The sequence below is a fragment of the Falco biarmicus genome, chromosome 3, assembly GCF_023638135.1.
Source record: "Falco biarmicus isolate bFalBia1 chromosome 3, bFalBia1.pri, whole genome shotgun sequence".
NCBI classification, from domain to species: domain Eukaryota; kingdom Metazoa; phylum Chordata; class Aves; order Falconiformes; family Falconidae; genus Falco; species Falco biarmicus.
In genome coordinates this window covers 35082184-35107556 of record NC_079290.1, presented here as the reverse complement: position 1 = coordinate 35107556, position 25373 = coordinate 35082184, and the positions used below count along the sequence as shown (strand labels likewise).

The 25373-nt window shown below is 37.9% G+C and overlaps 1 protein-coding gene across 6 annotated transcripts in view; it reads left to right on the top strand.

Moving 5' to 3' along the window:
• The window catches only part of RALYL (RALY RNA binding protein like), a 401162-nt gene that overhangs the window by 355171 nt on the left and 20618 nt on the right, over window positions 1-25373 (top strand). For 4 of the 6 annotated variants that reach the window (XM_056332687.1, XM_056332685.1, XM_056332682.1 and 1 more), the window contains 4 exons: window positions 9415-9462; window positions 13238-13401; window positions 14023-14103; window positions 22207-22320. In XM_056332687.1, the coding sequence (XP_056188662.1) occupies window positions 9415-9462; window positions 13238-13401; window positions 14023-14103; window positions 22207-22320 (407 nt within the window). The remainder of the gene's footprint in view (window positions 1-9414; window positions 9463-13237; window positions 13402-14022; window positions 14104-22206; window positions 22321-25373) is intronic. The other 2 variants (XM_056332686.1, XM_056332683.1) reach the window with 1 other exon arrangement.

Here is a 25373-nt window from a genome sequence, read left to right as displayed (position 1 = left end):
TACATACTGAACTCCCCAGATTTATTGTGGGTTGTTGGTTTTTTTTAAATATAGTAGTCAGATTGTGGACCATTAACTTAACATCAGTAATGCTACCAAAATGTTTGAGAAAGGTTACGATGTGATTTACAAAATGTGACTACTGCATTTTAAGGAGCTTAGAGTTGGGGAAAACCAGGTTAAACCTGAAGCCAAAAATGTAACCTGATCAGAGTTTACATCGGATGTGCTCATCAAAAAATCTTGAATGAGAAAGAGGAAATAATATACCCCATATTGTTGGGTGCCCTGACAGTGAACCAGGGAGTGGAACAAGCCCTTAGAGTGTGGAGGTAACTGAAGTGTATCAGGCAGAGTAAAGCAGGAGAGTACCCAGACTGCACTCTTCCCTGCATGCCCAGAAAGACAGGAGCACAACTGTATGAGGAAACTTGAGAAAGATCCCTCCCTAAGCAAAAAAAGATATTCTTCAAAAAACACAGGCACAAGAACTTCAGACCTTGCCTGTTGCAGATAGGAAAGTGTGTCTATGCTGCCTCCAAGGCAGGCCATGCCTAAGGTAAGTTGTAGATGCCAAGCAGCCAGCCTCACAAGTCAGCTGAGATAGTATCAGGCAAAAGAAACCCATATGGGGGTTCCCTAAGGGAAGAAAGTCCTTTGCTGTCAAACAATACTTATTTGCAAATTAGAAAGGATATGTAGAACATTTTCAGCTAGATGATTCGTACTCATGTCATATCTGTGTGACAAGAAATCCGTAGCTCTACCATACACCCAAAACTGTATAGGAAAACTGTAATAACAATACCACAGCAAGCCACCAGTCTGTTTTGCCACATACTACACTCAGGTGAGTCACCTGGGACAAAAATCCACTTTCCTTTATGAGAATGAATATAATGAAAAAATCCAGACATACGTTTAAGAAAAATAATTATATCCAATCCCTTGATTTCAACAGCTTTATTCTGGATTTACAGTGAGGTAGTTCAGAGTGGTGACATTTGAATGCTCTTCTGCAAATCAAAAGGTCTTTTCACTGATATTTTAGGAATTCCTTTGTTTTGTGACTTTTTATTCCCTTACAGAAAAGCAATCTTGATTTCTTTACTCTGTGTACAGAAAAAGAACGGTCATAGGCCCTTCCAGAGCACTGAAGTACTAGGAGGCACAGATTTGTCAGTGTAGTCAGCATAGCTAGCACTGGTCTAGAGGATACACAACTGGTTGTGTGATGCACAACCCCCCTTTCCACTCATCTCTGACCAGACCAGAATTGAGCCTAGTCCTGTGCTCAGATAAAGAAGAATCTCCTTTGTGTCAGAAGCACTTCCTGTATATATTTACCATAGAAATCATTGCACAGTGGGTCAAGAGTATTGAAAATATTGAACAATGAGTACAAGAATGCTTTCTTAGATTCACAGCATCTGGTATTTCCATTTACATTGTAACTTCACTTGCAAAGCACACTCTTGGAAAAACAAACAGTATGTCTTGTTTTACATAAGCTGTACTTAGGACACTGACAGTTATGGTCTCTTTCATGTAGCCATTTTGCTGGTTTATACATTGTTTAAATGTTGCTCAATCCAAAACAATTATATTACATCAGTAAATGTAGTGTAAATGAGAAGAGAATTAAATTTAATTTAAGTCTTCTGACAGTTTGAAAAGAGGAAAGCATGTGTTGCAATTTTCTAGAAATATTTTTCTTTGCATAAACTCTGACATTGTCATGCTGTAATTGATTAATCTTTCATGAACTGTGCTTTTCTGTTTCATTCAGCGTTTCTCTGAAGAGTACATGAAGTTTTCAGAGACCTGTTTTTGCAATCTTAAGTGGTTAGTTTTTCAGCTCCAGTGCTACCACTGTGATTTTAATTTATCAATCTGCTGTTCAGTGAAATGCTCTAGAAACACTTTAAAGCCTAAAGCCATCACTTATTCCTACACCTGTCAATGACAGTCTTCTGTACTTGTCAAACCAAGTTAAATGACACTCCTGCACTGTATACAATATTACTAATAAATTGGATAATCAATCATGTGTATGGTTTGACAGTAGTAGCTTGAATACACTGAATTTAAAACACATTTATAAGAGGCAGGACTCATTGCTTTTGTACTAAGAAAAAATACCGTATGGACATCAAGAATTTCCCAGTCACTCTATACAATTAAAGAACACCTTGGGAAACGGTTAGGCCACTGGAAAGCTTTTTCATTACCTTACTATAAAACATTCCCACAGGAAACATGAATAATTGGAGATTACTTTAGATGACAGAAAAATAATTTAACAGGAGGAGTAGAAAGGCCAGGGAGACAGTAGATAGATTCACTCAAGTTTCTTTACATACAAAACCTACTATTTTTTTTCTAAAAAGCATCAGGCTAACAGTGTTAAGCATAGACTGCCCCTGCAGCCACAGTAAGTAGTTTTTGTTAGGAGCAATTCTGATACTTAGCACTTAGCTGTACCAAAAATTGGTGGAGTCTAATTTTGCCTTGAAATCCCTGCATCACTTGTGCCCATCTGGCTGCCATAAACAGCTCCCAGACCAACTGATTGCTGGAGTCTGAATATTGATCTTCATGTGTTTGCTATCCTGTGCTTCACAAGCTTTGCTTAATCCTCTACAGGAAAAGTGTCTAAGTGACTAACTACCTGATTATGCATGTACAACTTTGAATATTTGCACAAGTTTTGCCTAAAATTCAGGAGAGTAAGTTCAGTGGTTTTCCCAAAATATATTTCATTGGGAAAATAGTTCTTAGGGGAGAGGATAAGGGTACAGAAGGGATGTATCTGAAGATAGAAAAAAATACAGCCTAATCATATTGCAAATAAATTCAGCCTACTGCCTGCAGAAAGTTACTTTGAAGGAAAATGGAATACTGTATGCCAGCTTTTTATGTATACACATCTTGCTTGGACAAGATCTACCTCTTCAGATTAGATTTGCCAAAAACTTTTCAGTTTTGCAGAAAAAAATTCTCCATTTACCATACTACGTTCCTTTCTGTACTTTTTGAAACTTGGCTCCATACTTCTCCCCCACCTAAGGAAAAAAACCAACTCTATCTTGCACTTAATTGAATGAACATGTATAGAGTTAGAATAAAACCTTTATTAACTTACGGTTACAAAATTACTGTGAAAATAGATCTTTAATTGAAATATACAAATAGTAGGTTATGTTCAATCATTTGGCATTTTGTGACAAGTGTCTGGGGATTTTGGTAATTATTTTTTTGTTTTTAACTACACCTACTTGCCCTCATAACCACACTATGGAAACTGACTGAAAAATACTTTTCTGCAATCACTTTTCCTCAGACTTCCTCTTTCTTGCTGTAAGCCTCCAAGAATATGTAAGTTGAAGGAATCCCTGACAAAATTTGTCTTTTGAAAATAAATATGTCAGCAAAAACCAGGCTCTGGAGAATATTCTCTTTGCAGAATATACAGCCTGAACTGCAGAACAGAAGTGTCCTTCCACTTCTATCAGAATTCTCAGCCTTAACTAAAATGGAGTTATCTCTGAAGTAAAGGTGGGATTCAGCTAACCAATTTAATTCTTGTCTTTGGGGAATGTAGATAACCATCCACTGAAAAGTGGCCTGAAATCTCCACCTTGTTTTTCAATAGCTCATGAAAGTCATTGTCATCTGACTGATCTTCTAACAGGGGAAGTTTCTCTCTCCCAATGCTCATTCTCTAAATCATCTAGTTATCCTCACCCACTCCTTTTTTCATATCACGTCAGTTTAGACTGATTCTCTTTTGCACTCAACAGGAACAATTTCTAGCACTCTTTCTACATGACAAGAGAAATGATTTTACAAGTGACTGGAATACTAGTTTCAACCATTAGGTTGATATGTGTCTCCTAAAAATAGTTTGATTGAAGGAATATTGCTTTTATATTTAATATTTTTATCCAGCCCTGACAACAAAGAAGCAATTGACAGTATAAATGGTGATAGCACTGTCAATTGAATTAAGATACATTATGCCTGGTTTGTCAACATTTATGATTTACAAATACATCTTTGTACCTGTAGAAAGAAAAAGAGGTATTAGCTAAGGGTGACTCACATGCAAGACAGAAATTCTTGTTGCCATGTAAATAACAGAAGCTATTTCTGCTCTGTTCTGCATTAACTATTCTGAAGTCAGAATAACTCCACTGAAGTCAGTTATACTCGCTAGTGTTTGGAGCTGAGTAAATTAAAAGAGGATGTGATCATTAGTTTAAAAAAAATCTTTTGTGGCATAGAACAGAAGGCTGCACTGTACATATTTTCAACATACAACATCATCAGATAAATAAAGACATAATAACATCTATAGGCTTATTTTCAAGACACAGAGGCTTAATTCTGCATTTGCCTGATTGACATGTGCAACTGCTGTTGTGCATAGGAAATCTGAATATGTACAGCATCTGAAAATATGGTCTTTGAGGAATCCTTTGTTCTCAGGCATGCATTATTTAAAGCAGGCATAGTGTGAACTGAAGCCAAAAAAAGACAGTCGGACAAGATTATCTTGGTGATACTAGGTCAGAAAAAGGAACCATGACTTTTGTCAGAAATACACTTTACTGATGAGTTTTCTTTGCCCCAGTGTGAGCATGACAGTCTTTTACTGTCTTTTGTTTTAATAGCATCATCATGCACACAGTTCTGTTGTTAATATTGCAGAGATGGCATATGTTGGTAAGTAATCTGCCTGTTTACAGTGCCATTAGGAAACTGCTGACTCCACCAGTTCACAGGCTCTTTTAAACCTTTCTCTGCTTCCGACTTGCTGACTATTTGGTATTCAACACCATGCAAGTGATTTCCTGCAGCCTCCATAATACAGGTTGTTGGGTTGCTAAGGAATAACTCTCAAGAGGTTAAGAGCCCTGCAGTCACCTTGATCTCAGTGCCAGTGATTATTTGTGCTAATTTTCTGCTTTGTGTTTTACACCACAGCACTGACCAAAGCTTATGCATGTCCTTGACATGCATAAGTGTGAACAATTATGCCTGAAGATGGAGAGATGTACTGGTCTACTGGTTGCTTTCACACTAAGTTCATCAAATTATTATTACAAATAAAAAACATCATTCAACTTTTTTTTTAAAAAAAGGGGAGGGAGGGTGGGGCAGGAATGAAAAAAAAAAAAAAAGCCAAGTCAGATTAGTTGGAAAACCAGAAGAGATTATTTTTTTCTCTCCTAGGTCATCCATTTTGGGTTCATTTAATTTTCGTTGGTTGATAGCCTTTTCAGTACTCATGCAGGACAACTGCTTTACAGGCAAGAGGACTAGGAACTACCTTTACAAAACCCCACACCTCTAAGGGTCTCACGTGATGCCTTACTTCTAAGGACTGTTAACTCAGCGGTCACAGTGAAGGACACTTAACACCAGGAGTTACATAATGCCTCTGTGTGGCCTCTGTTGCCACAGCTGCAGGTAGAATATCAGAGGGGGAAAAGAGACACAGATCATGGATACAAAGAAGGATCCACATCAAGATTTTCTGAAGCTTTAAACCCACCCTCCTTTACCTGTCTTATTCCATAGGGGTCAACACCTACAGATAAGATCTTACAGTATTATTCCTCTTCTGTTATTTTAATAGATAGCATGGAAGGAAAAATGTCTTTCCTCCATGACCAACACCTGAATTACATCAGCTTTCTTCAGTGAGACTAAGTAATGGGAAAGGGAAAAAGGATTTGAGCCCCTTGCTCTGTTGAAAGCTCATAGCAGCTCATCCATCTCTAGTCTCTCTGGGTATTGTTTCGACCTTGAGGGTAGCTGTTGCTAAATCTTTGCCATGGGTCCCAAGTAGGGAGTCCCTGTATGTGCAGAACTGGCTCTTTCCCACTCCATATGTCCACACAGAAATGGTTTTTGCCAGTGCAGGGAGGGATCCCAAATGGTCTGTGAGGAAAGAAGAGATTCCCTCCCCACATCCTGCTGGAGTCCCCAGCACCTGTATCGTGGCACATGGGACTTAATTAACAGGGCTGCCCTTGAACTGTAATGATTTCATTAACAATAAACTCAGACTAGAAATGTAAGCAAATCAACTCCTGTTAGTTCGTCAATGGTGTTAGCAGGTTGCACTCTTAGAAGCCACAATATGTTTGCATCTTGTATCATATTCACAGGGTCAGTAACTTTTTGACAGATAGATGGATAAGAAGGACAAATTGAATAATGTTTGCTGCAGCTAAAGACAGGTGTATGCCTGTTTCAGAGACTGACTGTCATGTAACGTACAAAATACCTGCACTTACTTTTTATCTTGGTAGCAATGGATGCTGCTGAACTAAACCATGCAAAAATGCAAAGCACCTTAACTTTAACATTAGAGGTAACATCTGTAGCAGAGCTGTTTAGATAGCTTCAGCTGTAAAGCACTATATGAAAACCACTAGCGTATCTCCAGGTGAAAATTAAAGACATAATAACAGTATCAGGTGCTTCTGAAGCAATGAAGTATTTTTAAAAGGTACTATAAACAACCCATAAAATTTACAAGAATCCATAGTTTACACTGCCATGTGATAACCAGACTCCAAAATGTGCTTTTACTTTTTCCTGCTCTGGTCCCACAGATAAGCGATAGACCATGTGGGCTGAAACTCCCATTTACAAAGCTGAAGGAACATAAAGAACTGAGTTCAGTTTCAAGACAGAAGTTATTTGAACAGGGAACATAGCAAAAGAATGAAATTCTTAGGTGCTGACTGATGTGATAAACTGCTTCTCTCAAAAAAGAAGAAATGTCCAAGATGTTACACTAAAATTTTCTTTTACAATCCTAAGCCACATTTTTAAAATGTATAAAAATAATCTGCATGAAGAATTCTGTGTCATAGGATCTCCTTAGTGGTAGTGACAGAGTGAAAGCAGATGGTCAGGGAGGAGAGAAACAATCCATTGCCAAACCAGAAACCCTTTCCCACATTTTCCCTACCCAAAAATTCCACTGCCTACAACCCCTCATCTGAAGAACCCGTGAGCCTTTCCCAGCCACTCGACCCTCTCTCAAGCCTGCTGACTTTCTTCACTAGCATACTCAGATAGGTCTCTGCCTGAGACTTCTCTCCCCCCCGTGCCTCATCAGTGCCACAGTTTCTGGGGATGGCTTTGAGCCATCTCTGTCATGGCATTTGTACACGAAAAATAAGTTCCACACTCTGAAAGCCCAGTGAAAGGCCAGCAGTCCTTTTTGGCTCCTATAGGTCAGACTGTGGTTGCCACAGAAAAATACAGCTGCTCTTCAGCTTTATGCTAGCTCATGCAAAGTGAATTATTCTTCATCAGCTTCATGGTCTTCAACCTTGAAAAACTGATTTTATCTGGTCTTTATGCAAATTAAATTATTGTCACTCCAGGTGAAAGGTTTCACATGACGGGCCTTTTAAATTTAATCTTTTTTCCTCAAATTGTCTGTTATCTTCTACTTAAAAACACAAATTGAATATTAAGTATGGGCTTACTGCAGCTATTAATCATTCAGCTAGATAAAAACAATAGCAAACTGTGCATAGCTGTAAATAAAATAACAGCTTTTCTACCTGTTACCTCTTAGTACCATGCAGACTGGCTATAGGGTGAAAGACAAAACAAGAACTGTCACATAGTTTAGGGAAAATTTTGCTAGTTTTGTGTCAAGGTAAGATACAGAAACATGATCGCTATACATAATCTAACTATTACTACTTACTGTTGTTTTGCTTCCTCTGCCCCATACAGCTTACCTGCTGCTGGGTTCTGGTCTCTCAGGGCTGTTTTATTTAGTGTTTCACATAAAATTCATATTTTCTTTTGTTAAATAAGTTACCAACAAGCCTACAGTTGTCTTTCTCCCCTGATGAGTCTTGTGATCTTCACTGTTGGTGCAGTATTATGTGGGTAGACAGTACAACTTATCCTAGCACTTGCACTTGGGCACTTGCATCCGAGGCAGATATGGCATAGGCAGAAATTGCCCCCTGACCTCCTGCTCCTTTGATGGATATTTTTGCCAGTTGTAGACAAGGGAAATTTCAAGCCTTCAAAATCAAAACATTAGGATGAAATGATTACTGAGGTAATTGAAGCCTGCCAACTCTATTTTTTCCCCTTTTTAAGTGTTCCACCTCTGAAACATATCAAAGGGAAGAAAAGGAGAAAGGGGCATTATGTGATAATTCTTGACCCATTCTTCAAATTATGCACTAAAAAAAATTGAAGACATTTTGCTCAATGTTCAAGAGCAGAAATTATCCACAAGTCCATTCCCTGTGAAGATAAACTTCATTAATATGTAGCTACTATCATTCATCTCCCTTTACTTTCAGTGAATGTTTTCTTCTGTGCTGTGTCCTTTCTGTCTCCTTTCTACCTTTATGCTTTCTTATTTAAAGCTTCTCCTTTTTTGTGATACTTTCTTCATGCCTCTCATCCTTTACTATTCATAATTGTCCTTCACACAAGTGAAAGACTTAAGAGTTTGTGTTACTAGTCCTTCATCAGGCAGAGTACAAATCCTTTGTGACTTTTCCATGCAGACCATTCATTAGCTCTTTGGTTCTGTTTTTTTGGATGTGTGAGACAGATAGATCTCTTTGCTATTTCTTCACCATAAAGGTAGAAGGTTGCTAATGGAATGCAAAACTAGAAAGATCAATCTACGATTGACTTTGCAATTGACAGCTCAAAAATAGTTTTCCCCTGGACCTTTGCAATTTCATACCTGTATTTGTTTCTCTTGATGGTGTCTGTCTTTTCCCAGATTGTTATGTATATTGCTTTCTGAACCTGAGAGGAAAGGCATCTCTGTAACACTATTGCTTGCACATTCATCTTCCTAACTTTTCTTTTTCTCTTTATGATGAAAGAAGATTTGGCAAATTCAAGGACCAACAGTCCAACCTTTTCCATGTTTCTCATAAATCAAAATCATTGTCTTATATCTGCTCCCCTACTCACTCATTTACCAATCCTTTATATATTTAACAGTCTTCCTAGTCCACTGATTATGCTGTGTTAGCCCAGCAAAGAAGAGGGCTTCAGTATTAGAGTGCTCACTTCATTTGTTCTCTCAGAGAATTACACTACAATGATCCTCTATTTACGGAGCTGCTGTGCTATGTTAAATCCTTTCTACATGTGTTGTCAACTGTTTACACTGTTCTACATGACCCAGGCTTTACATTTCCAAATATACCAGAGTGATAGCTGACAACAGCATTGACAAACGTCATGTGCAGTGTATAGTTGCGGAAAAGAAGTAGAAGGACTTTCAAGAAGGGCTTATGATGTAAGAGTAAGCCAATATTAGCACAAAAGTTTTAATCAATGTGTATTTTTCTATAAACCCATTAATTCTTGGTTTTCTGTGTTTTTCCACAGTGGTTATGTCTTTGATTATGATTACTACAGAGATGATTTCTACAATCGGTATGTGTGGTTATATTTTTGTACATATCCTACACCATTGCTACTGTTTGTTTATAATGCAATCATGTCATTTGGTTAGACAGGTCTGTTCTGATTTTGCATATTATTCATTTCATTATTTCTATTGTGTATCAGAAGAACACTATTTAAACATATCACAAACAGAGAAGATTACCACCACCAAATGTATGCTCATTAAACACTTCTTTTGGTCTTCTCCTTCTCTAAGAGTTTTTCAGGCAATTTCTGTGATGAAAATTTTAATGATGGTTTAACTGCTCAGTGTTTCTTCCTACAGAGTTCTTCTAGGCTTACTTTCACTGGAACATGTGGCAGCTGTAAAATTATTTAGTATGAAACTCATGGCTTTGTCTTTTCATCCATGTGTATGAAAATATATAGAATGTCTCCCACAAACTGTATCTTCCAAGAATGTTTAAAGTCTATAAGGACCTTGAGGAAAGTAAACCACAAGTTAAACAATGTGTATTTCTATAAGAGGAAAAGAAGTGTGGATATCTGAGCAATTGGTGACTTGTGCCTTGAGTACCTGTGCACAGCCTTGCTCAGCACAGTGGGAATTTCTTCATTCAGATGCAGCAGAATCACCACAGCGTGGGGTTAACAAGGATGACCACAGATGATCAACTCATGATTCAGCAGCGTTGTGTCTGCATTACAGCAGCCTGGTTTAGTTAGCATCAGCCACGTGGGTCAGAGGGTAACAAAGCATTGCTCCACCAACCTCTTCTAATCTGAGATTTCTTTTATGTAAGGCAATGAACTATTGCAAGGGAGCGGTTTACACCCTGAAGTTGAGTTATTGTGTGCTATAGACCTTTCTGCTTAGGAACACAGCAGGAAAAAAGCAGAACCATTTTTTAGTTTTGTTTTTTCCTGGGGTTGATTCAATTTAAGCTACTAGTTTTGTTTTTGCATGCAAATGACCATGCTTGCTTCGGACAGAGCTAGAAATAGTGAGCTATAAATAGGCAGAGTAAAAGCCATCAGTGCAGTTTAATCCTCCTCAGTCCAGCCTTGACAGTAGGAGCAGCTCATGTCCTGTAAAAAGTTAACTTCCACAGACTTGGTTACTGGCTCCAGATTTCATTCGTGGATTTGTATGTTTTTAAAAACAGTACTGTATCTGATCTATGCCACCTGAATATTAAACTTACGTGTTTCCAGTTTTTTCTTAATTCTGTATATTACAGGTAGCACAAATGAACAACTATAATGGTTACATTTTCACAACAAAAGAAGTACTTATGGGACATTAAAGTTTGTTTCTGTGGAACTTGGTGTCTGTGTTGGTGACTGTTTTATTATGGAAAACTGTTGACAGTGAAATGTGTCCATAAATTATTCAATGGTATAATTTTCTGATTTAGAAATCTTACAGGATTAAGCAAGCAGAACTTCTATGGTAGAAAACCCAAATATAAGGTTGACCTCTCAAGGCTGGACATACTGATCTGTTGACAATAAAAACTTTGGGAAGTTAACAGTCTCTTAGATCCAAGGTAATGGAAGCAGAAGATGAAAAGCTCTATATGTTAGGCATGGAAAAGAAAATCCCACAGAGAGTTGGAGGTACTATCAGCATGCCTATAGGAAAAGCAAAATAAGAAATATGGGCATGATTCTTTGAATTTCTGAACTTCTGAACCTCCTGAATTTCTGTGGTTTACCCCAAACCATAGGTCTTATTTTCTAAAATTCATTAATTTTTCCAGCCTCCCTGAAGGTAGAATACACCTATCTTATCTTGACTAGAGCAGTGGTGGGGTCAGAAAAGGGTAGCAAGAAGGATTAGTGCTGCAAAATAAAATCCGTATGAAGACTGACTGACATGATCAGGACTGAACAATTCAGAAGGGTGGATGAAAGAGAAGGCACTGTTCTATCACTTTAGTGATTGCTGGGACAAAGAATTGCTTTAGAACTGAGCATTTTTTTATCATCATTTCTCACAAGGAAAACAAGCAGCATACTTCACAACTGATAAAAGGAAGCTTTTTTTTTAAGGAAGTATATGATTGAAATATGTAGAACTTGGCACAACGAAACACAAGCCCAAAAGCTTTGCATAATTTCAAAAATAAAAGAATATTAATATTAGATAACAGTCCTTTTATGTATTTCAAAAAAAGAAACATAGCTTTGCATTTCACTACGTTTTCTAAACATGAACTATTGAAAGCTAGACAAAAATCACCTTTGGAGGAATAATTGCATCATGATTTTTTGCATAATATCTTACAGTTCTGAAACATTTTTTTCCAGTAATGTCAAACAAGAGATTGCAACCAACCTGCATGCAGATCATCTAATATGATAAATGATGAGTGACAACAAACAATATTTCTGTTAAAAGTCAAAAAAAAATGTTTTTGTATTCATCTTAATGCACAATTGCTTAGTTATGCTCACAATAGCTAGAAACTGCTTATTCGATAAGAATATTCAAAGCTATGGAGTTCAAGTTCAGTGCAGGTGACAGTGACAGGACTTTTGTGACACATTTTGTAGGAAGTTATGGAAAAGGAGGGAGCTGGCTATATTGTCTGTACAATTACGGTACAGACAACATTAAGGATCCTGGGATTTAAGCATTAGGTGTTTACTTGCCAGAAAACAGGGTTGAAGACTAAAGTTTGATTGTGCTTCCTGTTCAGCATGCGGTTAGAAACTATGGTGAGTGAATTACTGTTTCTTGTGTGTCTGTTTTCAAATGTGTATCTATCTGCCCAGCTGGGTGACAGTAGTCAGAATTGTGAAAATTAAACATGCAGTTATAAATTTCCATAATTACTAGTTGTCAGTATAATTTGAAATAAACTTGGGAATATTTTATGAGAATGTTGCTTGCTCCTCTGCTTCAGTCTCTGAACTGCAAATCTTTATCTTCTGAACTTTCTTCTCCTGACCTGTCATGCTCAAAGCCTGTAGCTTTTATATTCTAAATATATCTGTATCTGTGATTACCTTCTCTACTGCCTTTATTTTCTTCTATGCAGGTTAGCTGCTGTTGATAACTATGGTTTTGGGATTGGCTTATTCTGTTTGGGAACACTAGTTCATTTTGGTTGTAGAGTATCTTTTATTGACCATAGTGGTAATTCTCTGAATGTCTACTTGCTACAGTGGTTTTGATTTGAACAAGATTTTTTTATTACCCATGGCTTGGATATTTTAGTGATTCTACATCAATTCATTCTTCAATAAAGAGAACGTATGCTGGGGTCTCTTTTCCATGCATTCAGAAGGATATACAGATCCTTCACTATAAAGAGTCTTTTGCTATTTTGCAAACCGCAGGATATTTCTTTATGGTGATGGTTGGCTTCAAAAAAGTTTATTTCTTTTTCTATATTTAAAAATAGCAGATAGAAAACTAGAATTTAAGCCATGCACGTAATAAAGGAGCTGAAATGTCACCACAACAAAATGTACTGCTGTTAATCATGTGCAATAAAATCATGTGGAGAGCAGGTTATGGATTTTCCATACTGCAAATAACAAAGTCCCATAATGCATCCCTCACTTAAATTATGCAAAAAAACTCTGAGCTATGCACTGGTCTGTGACTGAAATCTGAACATGGCACTTAATGTGCATGGGTCCTTGAAATCTAATTTGACTGTGATATAAAGTGATTACAGTTTCAAAGGGTAATTTTCTCAAAGATAACGTGAAAATTTAGTCGACAAGGCTTCTATGACATGGAATCACAAAAGGTTTTATGAAGTCCAGCTGACTTAATCTTTTGTAGGTTGTTTGATTACCATGGCCGCGTCCCTCCACCACCCCGTGCAGTGATTCCACTGAAGCGTCCTCGTGTGGCTGTGACAACAACTCGCAGAGGCAAAGGGGTTTTCACCATGAAAGGAGCATCACGATCCACCTCAAGTGGGGCTTCATCCTCAGGATCCAAATGTGAGTTACTCGTATTAGTTGGATATTACTGAAACAATGATCATAGTAATTTTTGCGAGCAGACAGCTTCCACTATATAGCTTTGTTGTAGTCATTTCCTACCTTCAGCCTTTAGCATTAAAAACTGGTTTGATTACTAAAGCTGCCATGCCTGCACACTGACATAACTTTTGAAGGAAATCCCTTCAAAAGCATTTGACCTACTCCCTTGGCCTCAGAAGAAGCATATTTAAAATCTGTCATCCTGACTGCTTATGCAACATGAGGTCTTGTGAACAGCTGATAATAAAGAATAGCTATTAATCTTGTTGTAGACAGATGCACACTGATTTCTGTGAAAACTTGAGAGTTATATGTGAGCTGGTGGGGGGTGAGCTAGGGGGGGCGGGGGAGGTTTGGTTATGTGGGGGGGGGTGGTGGCAGATTCCTTTGAAGGTAGAAAGAGGCAGTGTCTTTGTCTGTTCTAAAGGGATTGGCAACTTGGGGCTGTTCAACCCTTCTTTAGTGAGTTGGCCTTAGAAAAGCTGATGAACAACAGACATTCCCTCCTCCATGCTCACCAAGCTACCCAGCCCATAGTATGTCCCAGGAACTTCATCTTCCTCTTCGTGCATCTTTCAGCACCCACCTGTCTTCCCCTGCCCCTTATGTGGAGTGATACTGTCCTTGGAAGCGTCACTGGAAGAGGAAGAGAAAGATCAGGTAGGGATCAGATATTAGAAAGAATGAAGGGAGTTCAATAAGACACTTGCAGTACCAGACTGGCCAACAAAGCATCATGTTGTCTTACACACAACCATTAAATGAGTCCACCAACAGTACATCTTACTGCAAGAGAGGTTAATTATGGCATCAGCATGAGCCAATTATATGCTTTGCTTGAATAACATATCCAAATCTCAAACACAAGCATCTAACAAAGAAGATGGACCTCTAGTGAGGCCACTAGGATCCACTCTTGATCCTGTTGTATGAACTGATGGTATCAGAGACCTTGAAAGAAAACATGTAATAGACATGCATAAAAGAATGGAAATGTGATAAACAGAGCTAAAGATAATGTTACCCAAGGAACAAGAAGCTCAAACAATTCCTTGGAAAGGATGACATTCTGAAAAAGAGAAGTTCTGTGGGCTGTATAGTTGAATCACACACAAGTCTGCAGTGAATGAATTGGCTAGATGTCCATTACCAATAACAAGAGCTTTGACACCTAGCACAGAGGAGGACATCTAAATTTAGGTGTCATATTATGCAGCTCGCTCACACTCTATGAGAATGTCTGGGAGGAGCACTACTTCCTTTGTTCTCTGGCAGATGAACACGAGCCTAGACATTTTCATATGCATCTTGAATTAATCCACTTGCCCATAGCTACTTTTTGCCTCCAGACTTTAAGTAATGAATTATGATTCCTCATATTAATTTAAAAGAAAGCCTACAGCTCCAGGTCTTCGCTTTAGTAGATTTAGAATTTAAATTATTTTGTTAGTCTTTTCCAACCCTTGAATCTTCGGGTTTTCGCACAGTGAAAAAAAGCTTTAGTAAGCATATACACATACAGATTCATACATTAGATCTCCTTTGTTCATGCTTTATTGTTCTTATCCATATGAAAATACAACAGTACCACTGCATTCAATTCACCAATTGTCCTAAAGTATGGTCTAATAAGAATGAACTATTTAGATTCAGTTTGCCTTGACAAGATGAATTATTTTCAGGTAAGTTTTTTATGTATATATTGCTCATTGTCCAGAACAAGAATAAGCCCAAAATTCTTCTAGAGAGCTGAGGACGTTAGTAAATCCCAATAGATGTCAAGGAAATAATCTCACCCAGAATCCTGGATTTTCATTGTAGTGAACGGGACCATATTACATTATCATGTAGATATCTGTTCCTCAGAATAATCACCAAATTTGGTTTATTATTTATTCTGTATTTCAGAAATATTTTGTGGTACTATGTCAGGACTTCAGTAATGTGTAACATAGATTATAGCATTCAACCCTAATCTGAGTACCCATACCCACTTGCTGTGAGACCTCTAAAACACTGCCTGCGTAACATGGCAAATGTTGCAGAACCTGTAAATTATTTAATGGAAGTGAAATCAGGAGTGCAGAGATCCTAACAGACAGTGTTATGTCCCAGTGAAAGTATCCTTCAGTGTATTCAGGTATGATGTGAATTATAAAAATGTCAGTCTTAGTGCTCCAGTTGACAAGATCATCTTTGGATACATTTCTCTAACACTGGAGAGTTGCAAGAGGTATCACTAGAAATGTGGGCTGATGTTTTGACCCCTGCTGGGTTTATACCCTCAGTTCATTACAATGGCAATTGGAACACAACTGCAGAGACTATTTATTGTGCTGGAATAAATTGCAGAAAATATTATTTCTGCATGCAGCACACCTTTAAAAGGAGTCAGACACACAGTACGCAGGCTTTCATGCTTGATTTCCCCATAGAATTACTTCCCTTTTTGTCAAGTCCAACCAACCCATCATGAAGGTAGAAACATGATTTTGTTGACTTGGACAGGAATGTAATCAGCTTATTTTAAGATGTTTATCACAGAAATAACCGAGCCATTCCCTTAGGGGCTTCAAGTTGGAAAGTAGAGAAAGTATGTTTTGTGGCTTCTTTTGCCATTTTCTTGGAAAAGGTGGTTATATTGAATTGTGGGATGAAGCAAGTTGATATTTTGTTGCCCCTTACTCTACACTGCTAATCTGAATCCCTTGAACTAATGCACTGTTGATTCTAATTGTAATTTGTTGCTAGTTAAAGAAAGGATCTCTTCAATAAGAGGAAACAGTTTGTGGAAGGAAGCCATTTCAGAGTTTAATGAAATTCAAGACCATAAAACAGCTTAATCACAGGTTCAGAACTAACTGTGTCAAAATGGTATTGGCTATGCTTGAAAGATTTCACCCTAAAATAGCAAAACTCTCCTGAGATGACATCCCATAATAGACTTTTCAGTTTTAAGTAGAAATCTCATAGGCAGAACTCTTCTCATAGCTGTTCTCTACACTCAGACTGGATCCAGAAAATGAACCCATACATGTAGTATTAAAGGTCAAAACACAGGGGACCCCTCAATGGAATTACCAGGATTAGAGGGACTCACTTCTGAAAACCATCAATCCAAAAACAGAAGTTTGTTGTGGCACACAGCAAAGACGTTATAAAAACAATACTAAAAATGCCTTGCTCATTGATGAGTACATCTGCAAAAATAATGTCTGCCAGTGCAGTAAATTCATGTTCTACCAAAAATGACAGTATGTGTTCTACTTTTTTTTCCAAAACACAAAATAAGTTATGAGGATTTTATTTCTTTCCTGAATCAATAACTTCTCAAGGATCAGTGTACAATTTTTTATTTTTTTCTTTTTAACTCCAAAGACTAGAAAAAATAAATCAATATTTCCACATTATCGTAAGTAACTCACAGAATGAAACATGTTGGTGTAGAAACTACACAGTATTTCTTCAGGTTAATAGTAGGAAGCAGCAGATGCAGATTGCTATTTAGAACTGGAAAAAGCTCACTTTTCTGAAAATATAGAAACTGAAGCTCTTGGAGTATGCACTTTCATTTCACACATTTGAAAGCAGGAGGAAAACACTAACCAAATTTTGTATACCCTGTGCATTGAGATTAAGGAGTAGACAAAAGATGTTACAATAGATACTGAATTATGCTTTTAAATTAATTCACTTTGAGTCATATAGTTTATATTTAGATTCATAAATTAACCTATTTTTCAGTGAATTCTAAACTAATACAATATGATAAAAATATTGTATATTAAACATGAAAGGCTTAGATAAAATACATGACATTTCTTTCCAAAGAAATCTAAATCATGTTTTGTGGATGAATCAATTTGTAGTTATGGCAAAAAATGTTTCACAAATATAGCTGTAATTCAACAGTAGCACTTTCATTTCTAAAAATGCGATTTATTTCAATTTTAAATGTCCTGTTTTGAGCTGGATGCAGTTTGTCTCCTTTGGTGCTAGATGCTTCAGTGAAAGATGCGTTCTGGAAGGCCCTTGTATTCCTGGCAGAGGGATGGAAAGGGTCACTGAATCTAATTCCTTACTGTTGCAAGTAGCCACATCATCTAATCCTTTAAGCTCCATCTTAAAGTTAATTAAGGTTTGGGTTTTGTCTGTCTCTTATTTCTTCTAGTTTCCATTTAAATTTGTTTCTCATTTGTTCATATCCATTTCTGCCAACACTGTCTTAGCTTAAAAGTTTTATTTCCTTTTACCTTCTTTTGCCTCAGGCAAACAAGCAAAACTTCTGTCACACTACAGGCTTTCCATTCTCATGGTCATCTTCATGGCCTTCTCCCCACGTACCTGCTCGAATTCAGTGTTCACCTGTACACACTATTCCAGATGAGCTCTCACCAAGTCCATGTAAAACAGCATTGTACTTCTCCATCTTTAACAATACACCATTTGACACATCTTAGCACTGCATTTTCTTTCTCATGTCTCATGCCTGCATTATAGTGATAGCCTATTGTCAGCCTGAGATTACAACTATACCAAGGATAATTCTGTCACTGTCTTTTTCTGTTGATGAGCCTTGATTCATTATTAATTTCTTCCCCTTTCAAAACATGCATTTCTGACCTTCTGGCCTTTGCTTATCTGCTAATAGGGAAAAAAAATTCAGTAAGCTACTTTATTTTCCTATTCTATTACTCAAAAGCAGATTAACAGTTCTGGCACATGCAGCTCTGGTTTCATGTTTATCAACTGCTTTATTTCTTGCCTGAGATCAATTTTTAAAAAAACAAACTGTGATGTTTTGAAGGAGAATTTATATACTCAAAACCAGGACATCTGAAATACAGTATTTAAAGTCTTTACATTTTGTCTTTGTCACAATACTGGGTTTAAAAAGTCTAAAGTTCTTCCCAAGCTCTATTTGACAGAAACACAAAAGCAGAGAATGGTTGATGCTGAAAGGGGTCTCTGGAGCTCACCTGGTCCAACTGTCACACTCAAACAGGGTCACCTACAGCAAGTTTCCCAGCACTGTGTCCAGAAGACTTTTGAATATCTCCAAGGATGGAAATTGCATAGCCTCTCTGTGCAAGTGTTTGACCACTCTCACAGGGGAGGAAAAAAAAAAAAAAGAAAAAGAAAACAGAAAAGAAAAGAAAAGATAAAAGAAAAGAGAAAGGAAAAGAAAAGAAAAGAGAAAAGAAAAGAAAAGAAAAAGGAAAAAAAAAGCTATTCCTTGAATTTAGATGGAATTTCACATGCTTTTCTTTGTGTCTATTGTCTTTGACATGTTAGTGGGCTCTACTGAAAAAGTCTGGCTTTGTCTTCTTCATTCTCTCTTATACTGGGGAGACCAGAACTGGACACAGTACTCCAGATGTGGCCTCACAAGTTCTGAGTAGAGGAGTATGCTGGTTTTGGCTCGGGTACAGTTAATTTTCTTCATAGTAGCTAGTATAGGACTATGTTTTGGATTTGTGAAGGAAAGAGTGTTGATAATCCATGGATGTTTTCGCTATTGCTGAGCAGTGCTTACACTGAGTCAGGGTCTTTTCTGCTCCAGTGAGTAGGCTGGGGGTGCACAAGAAGCTGGGAGGGGGCACAGCTGGGACAGTTGGCCCCAGCTGGCCAGAGGGGTATTCCATACCATATGACATCATGATCAGCAATAAACTAGGGAGAAGGTTGACCAGGAGGCCACTGCTCAGGGGCTGGCTGAGCAACTGTTGGTTGGTGGTGAGCAATAGTTCACATTTGCATCGCTTGTCTTTCTTGGGGTTTATTTCTCTTTCTTTGTTATTTTCCTTTTCTTCTTCATCATCACCATTATTATTGTTACTATTATTTTTGTTGTTCTTGTTATTATTATTTTTGTTTATTTATCTGTTAAACTGTTCTTATCTTAGCCCATCAATTTTCTCACTTTTACCCTTCCAGTTCTCTTCCCTCCCATCCTGCTGGGGGCAGGGAGTGAGCAAGCAGCTGTGTGGTGCTTAGTTGCCAGCAGGGGTTAAACCATGACAACGATCATTTCCCTCAACCTGCTGGCAACACTTTTAATGCAGCCCAGGATGCTGATGGCCTTCTTTCCTACAAGGGTGTACTGCTGGCTTATATTCATCTTGTTGTCCATCAGGACCCTTCATAATTTGTCTTTAGTAATTGCTGCTTACTAAAGAAATACTCAGTCCAATATAACTGAGAGTGGAATTTCTCTAGGAGAATGATTTTGAAGATTTGTGCAATTCTCTGCAAATTGAGACAATAAGCGACTCAAATAATTACACCATCAAAATGCTGGAAACAGAGTGGAAATTTGGAACTTGTGCAGATCTGTTGAAAAATCTTTCTCCTTGTTTCTTTCAGTGCTTTTTAGTGTTAACTTGAAGTGATTGACTGTATGATGGAATCACCTCATTAAAAGTGAATGATGAATTACAGATTCAGTGACCAAAGCTTGAGGAAACAGTTTTGGCATAGGGAAATTTTGCAAGGTAGCAATAAAGATCCTCAGTCATTTATAGCACCTTTGTTGTTATTGAATCCTCACTGTTGTGTCTGTGTTCCCTTTGGTGCAGCCTTCTTCCCAAACCGGTTTCTCACTGAGACACTACAGAGAAGCCCCTGTGAAGCAGAAGGTTTGACCTTAGTTGAACAGTAACCCTATATATGTGCCTGTTTCCTTACCAAACTCAGAAGTGCAAATGCTTTCTGCTTTTTTTTTTAGACTGGGAACAAATACCATTAGGTCCTTGCAGTGTTGATTCTGACTTTTGACCTTTTGTCCTTGGCAAGCCTGCTTTTTTGTCAGCTCAAGGGAGTACCTCTAACACAACAGTTTGGCCACACGGGTTGTGTTGCCAGCTGGCTCCATAGTGAGCTCCTGCAAACACTTACCACTTCTCACTGGGCAGATTCACACCAATTCACCCTGAAATCTGTGCCGCCTTCCTACCTCAGCATGGACCAGCCACTGCCCCTGGGGAAGCAGTAACCTTCTAAATATACAGTTGCCAGAATCTTAACATTTTGTTACATATTTGGGGGATTGGGCAGTGACCCGTTATTTCTCTAAGAACATTTTAAGGCCTTGCTCTATAAATATACAGAATAATTCCATCAAATATTATATAGCATGTAAGGGTCTAGCACAAAGGTTACTTTTAAGATTTGTTCCCTAAGTCCTACCATGCATTCAACAAGAGATCAGAGGTTTCATAGTATCAGATATGCAATTTCTTAATGTAAGCACATGATTAAACAAGTTCGTTACTGCATATAGCAACCTACTGCCTTTAGCTGACTTGTTATTAACTATAATCCATATGACCCAAACTCTAAGATAAAAATCCTTTGTTCTACCTCAGTGAATATCCTCCAAGTTTGCAATAAAGCCTATTTTGAAGCAAACACATGCTCACTACCACTGAAGCAGGCAGTATCTTGCCACTTCATCATCAGATATTGACTGTCCTATAAAAAATACCCACAACACACCATGATAGGATACATGTCCAAGAGTCACTGAACAGGACTGATACAGCAAGATGCAGCCAAGAGAATCTTTGGACAGAAAGGGAATGTGTCCTTCTCCATGGCAGAACATCCCTTTTCCCATGCTCACTGAAGTCCCTCCGATTGCTCTGGTTCACACACCAAAGTCAATGCACATCTTCCTTCAGCAACAGTAAGGGTGGATAACTAATCCTGCTCAGTGCTCTTCCATTGTCAGTCCCTCACAGTTTAAGGTCATGGTCCATTTCTTCCTACAGGAGTTGTAAGAGTAACAGCTGTGTTACCTACTCTTGATCTTTATAAATGGCTTTATTCTCCCATGCTAGCACAGGCTCCTCATTTTCTCCTTTTGGCCTTTTCAACATGATATCCTAGTATAAACAGGGCAAGTGGATTTGTTTGGACTATCGTCTGAGCACAAAAACATATCCTGATAATGCCAGAATAATGAGGTCATTCATGAGTCCTGCAGAGCTCTTTCTTCTGAAGCCAAAACACTGCCAAAGAAAGCAGTTACTCCTTCTTCTGTTAGACTATGGGAGTGCAATAATGAGCATAAATGAAGAGCGATGCAATGCAACAAAGAGCTGGAAACTTCAGCTCTTAATTTATAGGTGTTGCCTCCATGTCCCTGGATGTGATCATAAAAAGAAATATTTTCGTATGTTATCCACAGCTGGAAAAGTACAAGAAACTAGCAGAACTGAAAGCTTTTGAAGAAATAATACTTAACACCTTATTGTAATAAAGTTGTTGACTGGAATGTAATATTGCATTCCTGGCTGCCCTAGCATTTATGTTACCATGCACTCTTGTGAAAAATACCTACTGCTACCATGAGGAATCTTTTTATTATTGTCACTATTATTACAAAATAGTCCAGCAAAATAGCATTTCAAGACTGTGAACTGTCAGTCATATCTGAAGTTTTTTTTCACTATATGCTGTTTTTCAGTAAAAGTTACATGAATTTTCTAAGAATGCCCTTGAGATGTTTTGCCTGAAATACTTACTAGAGCAATATACTTCACAGAACCTCTTGCCATTAGGGTTTAGAATCCTGTGATTTCCTAGGATTCAGCATTTTTAGCTCATAATGTTCATTTTACAAGTTAAATCTCTGAAAATACTGACAGAAATGAGAGAGTAGACTTTGTACTACAGAGGAAAGAAAAAAGAACATTTATTTCATGGGGGGTTGCAAGTATAGTTTATTTCACGTTTTGCATCTTTGCTCTCTTTCCACAGTGAAATCAGATGAGTTGCAAACAATCAAGAAGGAATTAACTCAAATCAAAACAAAAATTGACTCCTTGCTAGGAAGACTGGAAAAGATTGAAAAGCAGCAAAAAGCTGAAGCAGGTAGGTGAAAGCAATTTGTAGTCAAATGAATTAAATTAGAACTTAGTTATCAGTCAAGCAGACAGACCAGGGAGAACGGAAGCCTTCCAGAAATTTTTCTACATCATGGAGGCCTGAAGCAAGGTAAATTAACTCTCTGGTAGATCTATTGGGAGGATAAATTAATATTCTTCACAGAGCACGCAACATCATTTCAAGATTTGTTTTCTACAGTGTAGTATGTGGGGTGGGGGGAAGAATAAAATATTCCAAACTTAGATGTCTGGAAACAAAACATCACTGAAAAATTCACTGGACAGAATAAAGTTAGAGGTTGTTGACTTTGGGGGTGTTTGTGCTATCCACATTAAGAATTATTAGATAGTCTGTACCTGGAATTATTGCCTGGGCAATAGACAATACTTACAATTTACAGCAAGGGAAGTTCCTGTTTGATATAAGGAAAAAAGATGCAAGACTGTAGTAGCTCCATCTTAGGATATGTTCAAAACCCATTGGTCCAAGGTCCCATGGACATGGACCAAGCTTTGAGTTTGGCCCTACTTTGAAGAGGGGTTGGACTTGGAGAGTCTAAAGATCTGTTCCAGTCAAAGTTATTGTGTGAAGCTGTGGCATCTCTGTAAACCTGCTTGTACCTCTAGTTCAGCTTTTCTCTGGCTTGAAATGTTATGTTTTGAGGCAAACCTTGGGAATGACAAAATCCAACACTACTTTTTAATTTGATCAAGATCTTTATTTCTATCATTGCAGAGAACATTGTGTTAGCTGAATGATCTCACCTGGCAGCACTTTAAAGCCATGCTGAGCAGTTATAAGGGATTTATAAGGTTGTATTTTCACCACAGTATATATAGAAAACCATCTCAATCCTTTACCACTATCTATATTGTATTACCTTTGCTATTTCCTTATAAATCACACAGTATATCTCTGTACAGGGGCTGTGTACTAGCGAGGTGATTTTGATGACAGCCAGCGGGGAAATGGAAGCTTTATCTCATTAAAAATCTCAGTGTTCCCCCTCCCCCCTCCCATTCTCTGATGAAAACTTTTTATGTATTTTGTTTGAAGTGTGTGAAACAAATTCTGCCTCAGAATCTGCAGTTGCCTGGGTGTCTTGGCACTCAGATTTGTGTCCCTTGCCTAACTCAAACCTGTACATGGAATCAAAAAGACCCAGCATGACACATGAGTTCCATCAAGACTCTAAAACATTGGTGGGAATTAGCAGTTGACGTTTATGAACCTGACACCAGCAAAATAGATAGATAGATCTGGATCCCATGTGCCTGCCCTATTTCCTGATCTATCATGGGGGTATCTCTCTGAACCCAGAAGTTTCCTGCTTGCTTTCAGAAATCACTCTAATGAATGTCTTCCTAGGACAAAACATTACAGAAAAATATTTTGTGGTTAACAATTTAAAAAAAAAAAAAACAACAAACAAACAATAAACAACCCAAATCAGCTCTTTAAAAAAAGCTCTTATATTTACAATAATCTTTTAAGTTGGCAGACAGGGACCAATCCCTCAGCTGTTAGACTTTACCCCACAAAACATGTTGAGTGTTCTTTTCCAAGTCTAAGGTAAATCATTAGACCAGAGTGTGCTTATCTCTTTCAGGAGAACCATACACAATATGCATTCGTTATATTCTATTTTGTACTTTATGCAAGTTAGATAAAAGTTGGTACCACCAGTGAAGTTGTAATTGCAACGCACTCCATTGAATCACTGTGTACTGAAATGCTCTGAGATGGTACATTCCTACTTCAGGGAGCTTTTATATAAAATCCATTACTATGCAAAACAACCTGTATGTCATTGTACTTTGGGTATCCAATTTTTGCTTTTGCTGAAGGACTGTAGTGAACGCATTTAAACAGAAACCAGCTCAAAGAGGGAAACATCAATTTGTATTGAATCATACGGTTATGCCTTTTGAAGACAAGCAATGAATAATATCCTCAGAGATTAAAAACCGATTTCAAATTGTTGATGTTTTTAAACATCAGGTGCAGAACCCATCCCCCATATGCCTTGCCTCTCATTGGAGGATGTGAGGAGAAAAAACACCTCAGACATACCAGTAAACCTGGATTCCCACTTAAGTCTCCTGAGGTGACGAAAAGGGTTGTGCAGCCTGGGTGATTAGTCCACAGATGATTGCTTCATCAGTAAAAAGATTTGTGTAAGATAAAGCTATACCAGTAGCTGAACTATTTCATTTATCGTGCCAGATGTGAGATGATTTTGTTCCTTCTCTATGGTCGGGCAACGTTATTTCTTACTTTCCTCTGCCAGAAGGTGTGGCCTCACTAAGACTGGAATCAGGGAGAGGATGTATGTGCCAGTTACACAAAACAAAAATCAAGCCACCACCTTGCCCTTTTGGTTAAGTTGCATCACTCTCATGAAGAATATTTAATTATTAATCCTAAAAGCTATACATCTGGAGGAATATGATAGGTTAAACAGACAAGCTGGACAAGCTCAGTATATACATTGGTTACTGCTCTACAGCTGCATGAAAACTCTTCCAGTAACAGCTGATGTTCTGTCTTTTAATATTATCAATGCCTGATCACTCCAATAGGGGGAATATAGATAAGAGGATTTCATAGAGAAACTGCATGGATAGGTCCTCTGTTTGTAAAAATCTGAATCAGGAAGCCAGGGATAAGAAGTTGTTCTGAGGTGAAAAAATTGTTAGAGGAGAATATTCTCCCTGTAACATCAGAGATGGGTGCCAAAAGGTAAAACCTTAAGTTTAGCTTCTTAACTTAGATGTTGAGCTGGTATTTTAAACTGCTCTGAAGAACCCTGTCTATGTTCTCATTCAGACAATTGAGTGACCTAATTTTCTAGCAGCTGTATCCTAGGTTTTCCCATTTAAATGTATTAAGTTCGTAATTTCAGGAACCCTTTTTGAAAGCCTTGACCAAAGTTGATTCAGTTGTCACTGCCACAACTGGGTTAATCTTAGAAGTGGCTTAAGGCAGAAGGTGGTGGGGCAGAAGGTGGCAGGCATAGCTGATTCAATCCACATTTC